This window comes from Saimiri boliviensis, chromosome 1 (genome assembly GCF_048565385.1).
Source record: "Saimiri boliviensis isolate mSaiBol1 chromosome 1, mSaiBol1.pri, whole genome shotgun sequence".
Lineage (NCBI taxonomy): Eukaryota > Metazoa > Chordata > Mammalia > Primates > Cebidae > Saimiri > Saimiri boliviensis.
Window position 1 is genome coordinate 140,814,000 of NC_133449.1, and position 12,273 is coordinate 140,826,272.

The 12,273-nt window shown below is 56.9% G+C and overlaps 1 protein-coding gene across 1 annotated transcript; it reads left to right on the forward strand.

Moving 5' to 3' along the window:
• Nucleotides 1–34: 34 nt before the first annotated feature.
• CHMP1A (charged multivesicular body protein 1A) lies at nt 35–9,656 on the forward strand. Its single transcript, XM_039460442.2, has 7 exons — nt 35–182; nt 3,098–3,117; nt 4,250–4,327; nt 5,879–6,025; nt 6,925–7,053; nt 7,504–7,691; nt 8,112–9,656. The coding sequence occupies exons 1-7, from the start codon at nt 176–178 to the stop codon at nt 8,131–8,133; spliced, it is 591 nt and encodes a 196-aa protein (XP_039316376.1). The 5' UTR covers nt 35–175; the 3' UTR covers nt 8,134–9,656.
• Nucleotides 9,657–12,273: the final 2,617 nt, after the last annotated feature.

The window sequence follows — 12,273 nt, forward strand, 5'->3', positions numbered from 1 at the left end:
GCGGGACCCGCCCGCCTCCTCTCGCGAGAGAAGCCCGTACGACCGGAAGCGGGGCGGTGACCCCGGAAGTCCCCGCCGGTCGCAGCTTGGTCGGTTCGATCGCCGCCGGGACCCGACGCCACCCGGAGTTCGCGTCCCCTCCCCCTCTCCGAGTGTTGCTCTTATCATTGTGGTCATGGACGGTGAGAGGTCGCGGCCGCCCTCCGGGGAATCGCGCGCGGGGCGGGGCCGGTTCTCCGACTGGCGCGGGCTCCGCCCACCTGGGGCCGCGGGCGGGGCTCGGGAGGGCTCCCGGGCCTCGACCCTCGATCCCCAACCTGGGGCCCTTTCCCCGGGGCCTCGACCACCGCCCCGGGACCTCTTCTCCTGGGCCTCTACCATCGATCCCCTACCCGGGACCCCTATCCTGGAGCCTCGACTACCGCCCCGGGACCCCTTCTTCCGGGCCTTGATCGCCCATCCCCGACCTAGACCCATTCTCCCGGGCCACGCCCCCGACCACCGCTCTGGAACCCTTCCCCCAGGTCTCCACTCCCGATCCCTGACCCAGGACCCCTTCCCTGGTCCTCGACCTCCAATCCGGAACCCCTTCCCCCGGACCTCGACCCCTGACAACCGACCCAAGACCCTTACCCCTGTCGACTGCTCCCCTTCCCCTGGCCCCTGGCACTCCTCAGCATCAGGTGCCCTTCCCCACCAGCTCGGTACAGGGAAGTGGCAGCATGCCTGTTCAGCCTTTTGGGCACTGGAATGTCGGGTCAGAGGGCACAAGAAAAAGTGACAGTTGCATCCCCTGCCCCCAAACAGCATCACGACAGATCAGAAGAGCTCAGACAAAAACTGACCCCTAAGTACTAGGCCCTGCTCACAGCAGCTCTTTGACATAGGACCTGTCAGCCTCCATTCTACAGATGGGGAAACAGAGATCTGAGTAGGAGCCAGTGTGTAGCAAGCAGCTATGGGCAGTGGGATGCCCTGGTCCTGACCTCCTCCACCTGGGGCCTGCTCTGTGATCAGGGATACCAAAGAACAGGAAGAATCCTGAAAAAATGAAGTATTACATTTGCTGAAATGTTGATGGGCGGGTGTGATAGGCAGGCTTTTAAAAATACTTTTTGAAGTTTGAAAAGTTATAGTACCACTGTGTCATCATCATGAAGGAAATGTGTAGAAACTCTCTACAAATTGCGTCAGAGAGAAGATGAAAGATAGCATTTACCACCCCTCACAAAAAATATGCTGGCTACGCCGGGTGCGGAGGCTCACACCTGTAATCCCAGCACTTTGGGAGGCTGAGGTAGTTGGATCACCTGAGGTCAGGAATTTGAGACCAGCCTGGCCAACATGGTAAAACCCTGTCTCTACTAAAAATACAAAAATTAGCTGAGTGTGGTGGCGGGCACCTGTAATCCCAGCTACTCTGGAGGCTGAGGCAGGAGAATCACTTGAACCCAGGAGGCAGAGGTTGCAGTGAGCCAAGATCATGCCACTGCACTCCAGCCTGGGTGACAGAGTGAGGTGTCTCCAAAAAAAAAAAAAAAAAAAAAAAGCTGGCTTTTCCCTCTACAGCTCACTCAGCAATTTTGAGAGGACTTTTCTCAAGCCTATGTCAAATTTTGCCCTAACTGGGTTTTTGTGCTGCCACACACATGCCTAGAGGAGAAAGCTGAGGTGGAGAGGGGCACACTCCCCAGCACCCTGAAGTGAGTTGGATGGGAAGGCCCGCCTGGCCTGCATTGTGCACCTGGGTCGGGTTGGCTGTTTCCCAGAGTCACAGATCACCTTGGCCTTGACAACACCTGCCTTCACAGGTGATAGACTGAACCGTGCACAGAGCTCACTGGAACGGCAGAGGTCTCTGCTTGGAGCTTTGATTTGTATTTGTGAATGCTCTGTCACCTCATTCTTTTGACAGGTTCCACTTCCGCATTCTGGAATGTGTGGTAAAAGCCCTTTCAGGAATCAGGTATTAGGGTCATTCTCCAAATTTAGCAGTTGAATGAACTGAGATCAGTCCTACTTTTTAAAAAACATTTTTTTCATCCCAGCTACTCTAGAGGCTGAGGCAGGAGAATTGCTTGAACCCGGGAGGTGGAGGTTGTAGTGAGCGGAGACTGCACCACTGCTCTCCAGCCTGGGCGACAGCGAGATGGAGAGCAGTGGTACGATCTCGGCTCACTGCAACCTCCGCCTCCCGGGTTCAAGCAATTCTCTGCCTCAGCCTCCAGAGTAGCTGGGATTACAGGCGCCTGCCACCAAGCCCGGCTAATTTTTGTATTTTTAGTAGAGACAGAGTTTTTGTATTTTTAGTAGATGACCTCGTGATCCACTCACCTCAGCCTCCCAGAGTGCTGGGATTAGAGGTGTGAGCCACCACGCCTGGCCAAACATGTTTTGTTCTAATAGAGATGAGGTCTGACTGTATTCCTGAGGCTGGTCTCAAACTCCAGACCTCAAGTGATTTGCCTGCCTTGGCCTCCCAAAGTGCTGTGATTACAGGCTTGAGCCACCGTGCCTGGTGGAAATCAGCTCTTTGATGCCTAAGAGTTAGCACATTGCTATTTGTATCCATTTACCTTTGGGGAGAAAAAGTCTGTAAAAAGCAGACTATCAGGTACGCAACTTTTAAATTGGCCCCGGCTGCCCTGAAACCCCTGGCCTCAAGTGATCCACTGGCCTTGGCCCCCCAGAGTGCTGGGATTACAGGTGAACTTTAAAATTGGGAAAGAATCCCAAATCTCTTAGCAAAGTTGCATTAATTCTAAACCTCCGTCTTGTGGATTCTAACTGTGGCCGTGACTCCTCTGTTCTCACCTGACCCTTTGAGCTTGTCTGGTGCCATCCTCAGATTCCCAGCAAGGAAACAGGTAGGGAGGGTCTGCATTTGCTGGCTCTGTGGCAGCAAGGGACCAGGGCTGGCACACTCATCTGTGTTCTGCCTCGCCTGTTTGGGGACTCCCTGCAGACCCCAGCCAAGTGTGTCTGTGTATGTGTTTGTCATAGGTCCTGGTGTCTAGAAGGGTCCTAAAGAGTCCTGCTTGCTAGAAGTGTGATGTCTCCTTCCCAAATCCTCAAATCATTCCCTCTTTCTTTGCAGATACCCTGTTCCAGTTGAAGGTATGTACTGAAAGTTTGCTCATCCCGCCCTGTTCTGGTGAAGACAGAGAGTCTAAGCTGCACTCACTCAGAGCCACAGAAACAGTCGGGCAAATTATCTAACAGTTGAGTGACCACTACACAGGGCTCGGACTGCTGACCAAGGAGGGGATTATTGAGCCGAGCCGGCTTGGTGACATATTAGCTCTCTTGTCTCAGGCCAAGTGGAGGCAGATCTTTAGGCTCGCCCGTGAAAGACCAAGTGTTATCTTTAAGAAAGACAACTTGGGAATCATGCCCTGGATGTTCCGCTGGGCACTTCTTAACACTTAAATGTGAACTCATCCTTTGAGATCATTTGAAGGAGAGCTTTCTGAGTATTCTTCCTACGTGGGTGGTGCTTCCAGGGCAGGCTTCTGTGCATTTCCCGGGCATGTGCTCCCAGCCACTCTGCCGTGGCCAGCTTTATCTTGCCTTGTCGCTGGTTCTGAGCTCCTGATGCAGCTTTGGGGTGTCCTCCCATCACGGTGGGCCTGTCAGATGCCACTGGGGACAGGCCTGCCTGCGTCCTGAGCCCTGAGGTGCTATGGGAGGCAGGGCTACCCAGGACCAGGGCATCTGTGGCTCCAGGTAGGTTGCTGGAGACCGTTTCCCTGTGGTGCCAGCAGAGCAATTAGGTCCTGGAAGCTGCGTGGGCTGCCCAGCAACCCGCTGCATACCCAGCATTCATCGTTCAAGGTAATACTTTCTGCTGTGTTTTTACCTGGAATTCTGTGTTGTGACATGGCAGTAGCCTGAGAGGAGTTTTCTTGAGTCTTTCTTCTACATTGAAAAGCCATCCACAAGCAGGAGTCAAGACCAGAGTGAGATGCTTCTGACCCTTCTGCTCGGAGGTGGCCTTGGGTGGGGTGTTCACAGAGAGGACAGACACTGGAGGCAAGCCAGCCAGAGCCTGAGGCAGAGCAGGCAGCGTCCTCCTTGAGCTGCTGCCATCTCTCGCTGTCCGCAGGCTTCACGCCTTCCCTGCCGTGTGCTAGGCCCAGGCTGGCTGATGGGTGCTTAGGAACCTGCATGGTGCAGGTGTGGGTGTGCAGAGCAGGGGCTGGGGACTGGGCTCTGCACGTCTGACCCAGGACACTGGGTTTCTGCTCAGTTCACAGCGAAGCAGCTGGAGAAGCTGGCCAAGAAGGCGGAGAAGGACTCCAAGGCGGAGCAGGCCAAAGTGAAGAAGGTGAGGCCCGGGGGCCTGAGGGCCATAACTCTCCTGAGTCTTCTCCTGTCCTTCTCTGCCCTTATTTTTGTTTCCTGTTTCGTTTTGATGCCTTTTAGGGAGGGGCAGGGCACTTTCTACATCATGACTTAATCCTCACCATGATTTTTTTTTTTTTTTTTTTTTTTTTTGAGACGGAGTTTCGCCCTTGTTACCCAGGCTGGAGTGCAATGGCGCGATCTCGGCTCACCGCAACCTCCGCCTCCTGGGCTCAGGCAATTCTCCTGCCTCAGCCTCCTGAGTAGCTGGGATTACAGGCACGTGCCACCATGCCCAGCTAATTTTTTGCACTTTTAGTAGAGACGGGGTTTCACCTTGTTGACCAGGATGGTCTCGATCTCGTGATCCACCCGCCTCGGCCTCCCAAAGTGCTGGGATTATAGGCTTGAGCCACCGCGCCTGGCAATGATTTGTTTTTTTTGAGAGGGAGTCTCGCTCTGCTGCCCAGGCTGGAGTGCAGTGGTGCCATCTCATCTCACTGCAGCCACCACCTCCCGAGTCCAGGAGATTCTCATGCCTCGGCCTCACGAGTAGCTGGGATTACAGGCTTGCAGCCATCTACTCTTGGTATTTCTTGTAGACAGGGTTTCGCCATGTTGGCCAGGCCAGTCTTGAACTATTGGCCTCCCAAAGTGCTGGGATTACAGGCATGAGCCACCGTGCCTGGCTCATCCTATCATTTTTAGCTCTCTTCTCCTATGGAGCTGGTGCCTTGGGCATCACGGTCTGGGCAGAGGTAGGATGTCCCCACCCCCATGGGTGGGACGGGGCTGGAGGCTCACAGGGGTCCCCTCCCCATGATGGACAGGGCAGAAGGAAAGGTGGGATCTAGGCCACGCGCTGTGCTTATGCCTGTAATCCCAGCACTCTGGGAGGTCGAGGGAGGTGGATCACCTGAGGTCAGGAGTTTGAGACCAGCCTGGCCAACATGGTTAATCCCTATCTCTACTAAAATTTCAAAAATTAGCCGGACGTGGTGGCGTGCACCTATAGTCCCAACTACTTGGGAGGCTGAGGCAGGAGAATGGCTTGAACCCAGGAGGCTGAGGTTGCAGTGAGCCAAGATCGCACCATTACATTCCAGCCTGGGCCACAGAATAAGACTCCATCTCCAAAAAAAAACCAAAAATAAAAAATAAAGGAAGATGGAATTTTGTGCAGTTCTTAAAACTTTGCCTAATGGGTGAAGTCAGTCTCAGGGTATTGGACTTCAGTGACTCTTCCACAGCCAGGCTCCCAGGCAGAAAGGAGCTGGAGAGCTGGCTCCCACAGGCTCTGAGTGCCGCCAGCTGTGTGCTATGCCCTGTGGAGTGCTGGGGGCGGGTGCTGGGGGGCTGGGCTGGGGCCTGGGCATCTGCATTTTTAGCCCAGACATTTCTGGTGAAGACATGGGAGAGGACTGGAGTAGACCCACCCACTGGCCAGTGGTGTCCAGGAGAGCTCACCCTTGGGCTGCTAGCTGCGGGCACAGGCACCACCAAGTTCTTCCAGCTGCTTTTCCCTGGGTTTCAGGCCCTTCAGCAGAAAAATGTAGAGTGTGCCCGTGTGTATGCTGAGAACGCCATCCGCAAGAAGAACGAAGGTGTGAACTGGCTTCGAATGGCGTCCCGCGTAGATGCGGTAGCCTCCAAGGTGCAGACGGCTGTGACCATGAAGGGGGTGAGTGCTGGGACCTGGTGCCCAAGGGGCGGCTTCTGCTGGCTGAGGCGGGACCTGGTGCCCAAGGGGCGGTTTCTGCTGGCTGAGGCAGGGATGGCCTCTGCGGCCTGGATCTGGGGCAGCTCAGAGTTGAAGAACACTGGATCAGCATGGGGCAGGAAATGCTGGCAGAGACGCAGGTGAGGCTGCACCTGAGCTCGCAGTGATGCCCCAGGAAGGGCCTCCTCATAGGCCTTGGGCTTTTTTTTTTTTTTAATACTGTTTTTTAGAGACTGTCTTGCTCTATCACCCAGGCTGGAGTGCAGTGGTGCAGTTACAGCTCACTGCAGCCTCAACCCCCTGGGCTGAAGTGATCCTCCTGCCTCAGCCTCCCAAGTAGCTGGGATCACAGGCATCAACCACCATGGCTGGCTGATTTTTCATTTTTTTTGTAGAGACAGTGTCTCTGTGTTGGCCAGAATGGTCTCAAAATTGGCCTCAAGCAATTCTCCTACCTCGGCCTCCCAAAGTGCTGTAATTAGGGGGTGAACCACTCACTGCGCCTGGCCAGGCTTCGGACTTGGCAACCTCCCACAAGATGCAGGGCGATCTGCTGGGGCAGGGGACGTCACAGTGGGGCGTTAGCTTTCTCTAGGGCATTTCCTTCACACAGTGAGTGGACCAGCAGAGCGCAGCAGTCCTGAAGACCCCAAGGCGGCACCCGTTTCTCCGGGGGCACCCGCAATGGGGCTCCTCGGGCTTTTCCTTGTCCTTGTTGGTGTCTTCTGAGCACCCAGATGTTGGCTCAGCGCAGAGCTGCAGTTTGTGGGTTGGGATTGGGACGCCCCAGCTCTCCCCTCCTGGTGTGTGAGCTCTGCTTGCCTTTCATCCTGTTCCTCCTGCACCGTCTCCTGTCTCAGGTGACCAAGAACATGGCCCAGGTGACCAAAGCCCTGGACAAGGCCCTGAGCACCATGGACCTGCAGAAGGTCTCCACGGTGATGGACAGGTTTGAGCAGCAGGTGCAGAACCTGGACGTCCACACGTCGGTATGTAGCCCCCTGACCTCGGGGATATGGCCAGGGACAAGGAGGGGCAGCTCATGGGAGGGTGGCTCACAGGCAGTGTGCCGTCTCCGCACACGTGTGGTGGCTCCCTGAGTCACCAAGCATCATCTGTACCGGGCCCTGCCAGGACCCTGAGAGGTGGTAGGGGCAGGGCAGCAGGAGCCTGCTGCAGGCACCTGGCTCCTTGTGGGGAGCTCAGACGGCAAACGAGCCTGCGTAGGGGCAAAAGGGTGTTCACTGAGGCAGCAGGCACAGCGCGCTCAGAGGCCCGGGGCGGGGTATAGCGGCAGGAAGCTGAAACAGAGTCACAGAGAACAGGGCAAGAAGGTGGCTGTGGGAGGGAATGAAAACTGTGGTCGGGCCGTCGTGAAGCTGTGTGGGGCTCCGTGGGCCTGGGCCCCACCTGTGACCAGAGCATGCCGCTGTCTCTAGGTAATGGAGGACTCCATGAGCTCAGCCACCACCCTGACCACGCCGCAGGAGCAGGTGGACAGCCTCATCGTGCAGATTGCCGAGGAGAACGGCCTGGAGGTGCTGGACCAGCTCAGCCAGCTGCCCGAGGGCGCCTCTGCTGTGGGTGAGAGCTCTGTGCGCAGCCAGGAAGACCAGCTGTCCCGGAGGTAGGTCTGTCCCTGAGGTGCTGTGTCACCAGCCCCATACTCTGGAGCTGTGGGACGGGAGAGGGTTGCGGATCAGAGGCTAGAGGAGAGCTTGGAATGAGGCTCCAATCTGAGAGCACCGATCTGGACTCTGGCCCCAGCCATGGCCACCCCTGTGCCGAGCCGCCCCGCTGCTGCCTGTCCTGCTCTGGCTGGTATGGGGCGTGGCGCTCACACACGTGTTTTCAGTGCGCCCTTCCTCACGGAACAGATACGAGTGGGACAGTGCATGTCACTCACGTCAGGACAGCTTGAAAAGCTGGCACTGAGGAGGAATCGGGCCGCTGCACTCCAGCTGGAGGAGGCGCCTCACTGGGAGCACGTGGGGGTCAGAGGCCGCCCTTCCCTGGCCGTGACCCAAGTCCTGTTGTTGGTTTCCAGGTTGGCCGCCTTGAGGAACTAGCCGCGCCACGCCACAGCGCCGCCTCCGCCCTGCGATGCGCTGGAAGGCTCCCGTCCTCTCCCCACCGCGTCCTGCCTTTGTGCTGACCCTGCAGAGTTGCGCTGGCAGCCACGGCTCCTCTCACCGCCAGGCCTGGGCGGCCTCGGGTTGTTCCTGTTCTTCTAGGTTGGGCGGTGGGTCTGTGTCCTGGTGTTGAGTTTCTGCAAATTTGTGAGAGTGATTTCTGTGACTCTGGGCCGACAGCGGGGAGGCCAGGAGGGGCCACTGTAGGGGCTTCAGACTCTGGGGCAGCAGGCGTGCAGCTTCACCGTCAGCCAGAGGGATCAGGGCTGCCCTGTTGCCAAGCAACTCCTGGGGGCCTCTCCGCACCCCTCAGCAGGCAGGAGGTCCCACCATGTGGACAGACGCAGCCCAAGGAGCCACCACAGGCCTGTGTGTGCTGGAGGCCGTCGGTGCCACCCACACCGACCCTGCCTCCTCCATCGTTCCTGGCACTGGGTCTTGGCTGCTCCTACCAGCTGGGTGAGCCCCCAGCCTCCTGTTGTCAGCTCCCTCGGTTCCCTCAGTTCCTAAAGCTGTCCAGTGCCCAGTCTGTGGAGACAGAACCGTCATCCAGATCCAGATCCACACGTGCCCACCCTGTGGCATTCCCTCTCGAGACGCTGCGTCTGGAGGTGCCTTTGGCCGCGCGGTCTGTGTTGTGTCTCCTCGGCAGGAGCCTGGCCCAGGCTGGCTGGCTGCAGTCCCAGCAGGTGCAGCTGTGGCTCCTCCCCGGGGGCAGCCTGCTTCTCTTGGACAACCTTTCCATGTGTCACCTTCTACCGTCTCTCTCCACAAGTGGGTGCCTCCCCTGACTATACCCCATCTGCCTTCCCAGCGTGGAAGCCAGGGCAGCTGGTGAGGGGAGCCCAGGAGAGCTGTCTTCAGCCGGGCTGGACTGGGGCTGCTTTGAGGAAAACCCGCTCCTGTGCCCTGAGGAGCTGCCAGCAGCACTCATGGATGGACTTGCTGAGCGGGCGTTGGGCACAGCCTGTGTCTTTTCCATTTCCTCATGTTTACTTTGTTGTCTTGAGGCTTCCAGGACTTTTTTTTTTTTTTTGCCAAAGTAGAAAAGGCAGGTGGTGGGCAGCTGGCGGGGAGCCTGGGTCCCACCCCTCAGTCCTACGCACCCGCCGCCGCCTTCACAGAGGCAGCAGTGGTGGTGTGGCTCTTACGTGCACAAATGTGGAGACCCTGACTTGGACTCACTGAGTTTGGTTTTCTTTTCAGAACTTGGGAGCTCCCAGGGAGGGTCCAGTGTTGGCAGATCCTGGATGTGGGGGTCAGGGCACCGCATGGCTGTGGTCCCTCCAGCCTCCCCACAGTGACCCCTGGTGTTGAGAGAACGTCCTTCTATCCATCAGGGGTAACAGCCTTGAGGAGGGTGGGGGCTGCCTCAGCCTGTCCTCTTGGGCACCAAGGACAGGGGCTGTTTACCCTTTTCCTAGAATGCTGTTGTAAATAAACACATGGGTCCCTGGAAACATTCTCAAGCTTTGCTTTGGAGCTTTGTGTGAGCCCCTGGAGTGGTCCCTTCCCCCACTGAGGAGGCTTAGGAGGGGCAGCTGGAGTGTCCACTGTGGGGGTGGACAGGCAATGCTCATTCTCAGGCCCGCCCCCCCAGCAGGCAGAACCCCCCACTTCAAGTTATCTTTGAAACTTACCTAACAGTTGTACAGTATGTGGTCTGTGCACTGGCTGGACACCACGCTGCCCTGACCATCTCTGGTCCGACGTCCCACGTTGCGTGTCCTCGCGCTGCCGCCTCCAATCTGGGACAGTTCCTTTTTCATCTTTCATGACCAGAATGGTTTGAAGCTGCTGGCCGCTGTTGTGCAGAGTGTTCTCAGTTTGGGGGGTGCAGTTTTCACCTGATGTGGTGGAGGTCTTCCTGACTGCTGGTGGCAGGGGCTGTGGCGTCCCCGTGTCTTGGTGCTGGTGACTCTGTGCCCTTCCCCACTGGGTGCAGTGGCATCCCCAGCCTTCTCCACTGTGAAGGTAGCATTTTCCCTTTTCATTTATTTTTTAGTTTTGAGACGGAGTCTTGCTCTTACTGCCCAGGCTGGAGTGCAGTGGCGTGATCTTGGCTCACTGTAACCTCTGCTTCCCGGGTTCAAGTGATTCTCCTGCCTTGGCTTCCTGAGTAGCTGAGACTACAGGTGTCTGCCACCACGCCCAGCTAATTTTAGTAGAGATAGGGTTTCTGCATGTTGGCCAGGCTGGTCTCAAGCTCCTGGCCTCAGGTGATCAGTCTGCCTCGGCCTCCAAAGTGCTGGGATTGCAGGTGTGAGCCACTGCGCCAGGCTGCATTTTCCCGTTTTAATTAATGTGCCTTGTGGGAAGATCCTGATGACTCTGCAGGCCTCAACCTGCTTTCCCTGAGTGTTATGTCCATGGACTCAAATAAAACGGCTGTGATTTTCTTGAGGGTTCTAGGCAGGACCCTCCCCACTCCCTCCATGTTTCCCATCCATCTGGACCTGTTTGTCTTCACTGCATGGGTTACTATGGTTGCTGGTGCTTACTTTGGGGTTCAGATAGTGTCATATTCAGGAGACTGAGGTCAGCTTCCCTCCCATCCTGGCAGTCTCAGCATGGCCTGGCCCAGCACTGCAGGAGGCTCTTGGCTCATCTTGGTGCCTGTTGCCCCAGCCCTGAGGATCAGCCACTTCTCCAGGAAGCTCTGATTCCTTTGAGTGGGGAATGGTGTTTAGAAAACCAGGATCTGGAGGCCGGGTGCAGGAGCTCACGCCAGTAATCTCAGGCTAAGGTGGGAGGGAGTTGGAGACCGGCCTAGGCAGCATAGTGAGACGCCCATCTCTACCAAGTAATAGTAGCCAGGCATGATGGCGTGGGCCTGTGGACCCAGCTACTTGGGAAGCTAGTACAGGAGGTTTGCTTACGACTGGGAGGTCGTGGCTGTAGTGACTCAGGATTACACCACTACACTCCAGCCTGGGTGACAGAGGGAGACCCTGTCTCAAAAAAAAAAAAAAAAAAAAAAAAGAAAACCAAGACATGGGTACGACGCATGGGCCTCAGTGCTATGAAATGCCACTGTGGATGTACAGTGAGGGGATTGCATCCCTGCCCCTTAGCTCCAGCTACAGGGCTAGCCTGCCGCTCCCAGGCTCATGGTCCCTGGAGCTCCAGTGCTTCCCAGAGAGGGAGGGCCCAGAGGAGTGGAGCTTGGGGTCTGCCTGCACCCCATAATGGGGGTCTGCGCCGTGGGGAGTCTCCAGCCCCTGCGCCTCTGTGTCACCTCTTACTGGAAGGCTGGGTGCTCTCCTTCCCATCCTCTTCTGGAAAGGTCTGCATTTCCAACTTGAAGCTGGACTCAGGACGCATGAACACGGACCTCGCTGAGGGAAGGACTCCGGGAACCAGGTACGCTCCTGGGAGGCAGCTAAGGTGCTATCTTTCTGGACACTGGTGTGAATTTAATGTAGTTAGGATTGTTTTCAGACTAGGATTAAAGCTCTTCTCACGAGAAAATACTGTCAACAAAGTCAGGTGTAATACCCCTGCAGCCTGCCAAGGACCCCCGTCGTCTCCAGTCCCAGACGGAATACGCCAGGCAGCAGGGGGACGGACAGAGATTGTGGATAAGAGGATCCCAGGTGATCAGCACGTGTCCCTTCTGGAGAGCCACCTTCGGGGGCTGCTGCTCCATGGGAGGGCATGGTTGCCAGATCCCCTGTGCCTTGACTCAGGGTCTCTCGATAAGGCCTGGCCAGTGGAAAGTGAAGCCTCCCGGTAGCTCCTGGAGGCCCAGCCTGCACTCCCAATGCTGTGGTCACCTCTACCCAGCCTTCTCCCTACAAAGTCAGATCTGGAAGGTACCTGGACCCTGGTGCTTCACATTTCCTCCCTAACAGAAGCTGCGGGAGAACTCCAGAACGCGTGGGGGCTGTGTGGGCGGTTCCTCACCCCGAGGGCCCTTCAGAGCGGGACAGCAGCGTTGGGGGTCTGGTCCTGCCCTGTGATCACCTCAAGATGAGCCAGTGGGGACCTTAATGGGAAGGCACTGAACCCCAGTGGCCACCTAGGAGGACCCAGTGCCGCGCAGCTCACACCTGGACCACATCTGTCCCTGCGGTT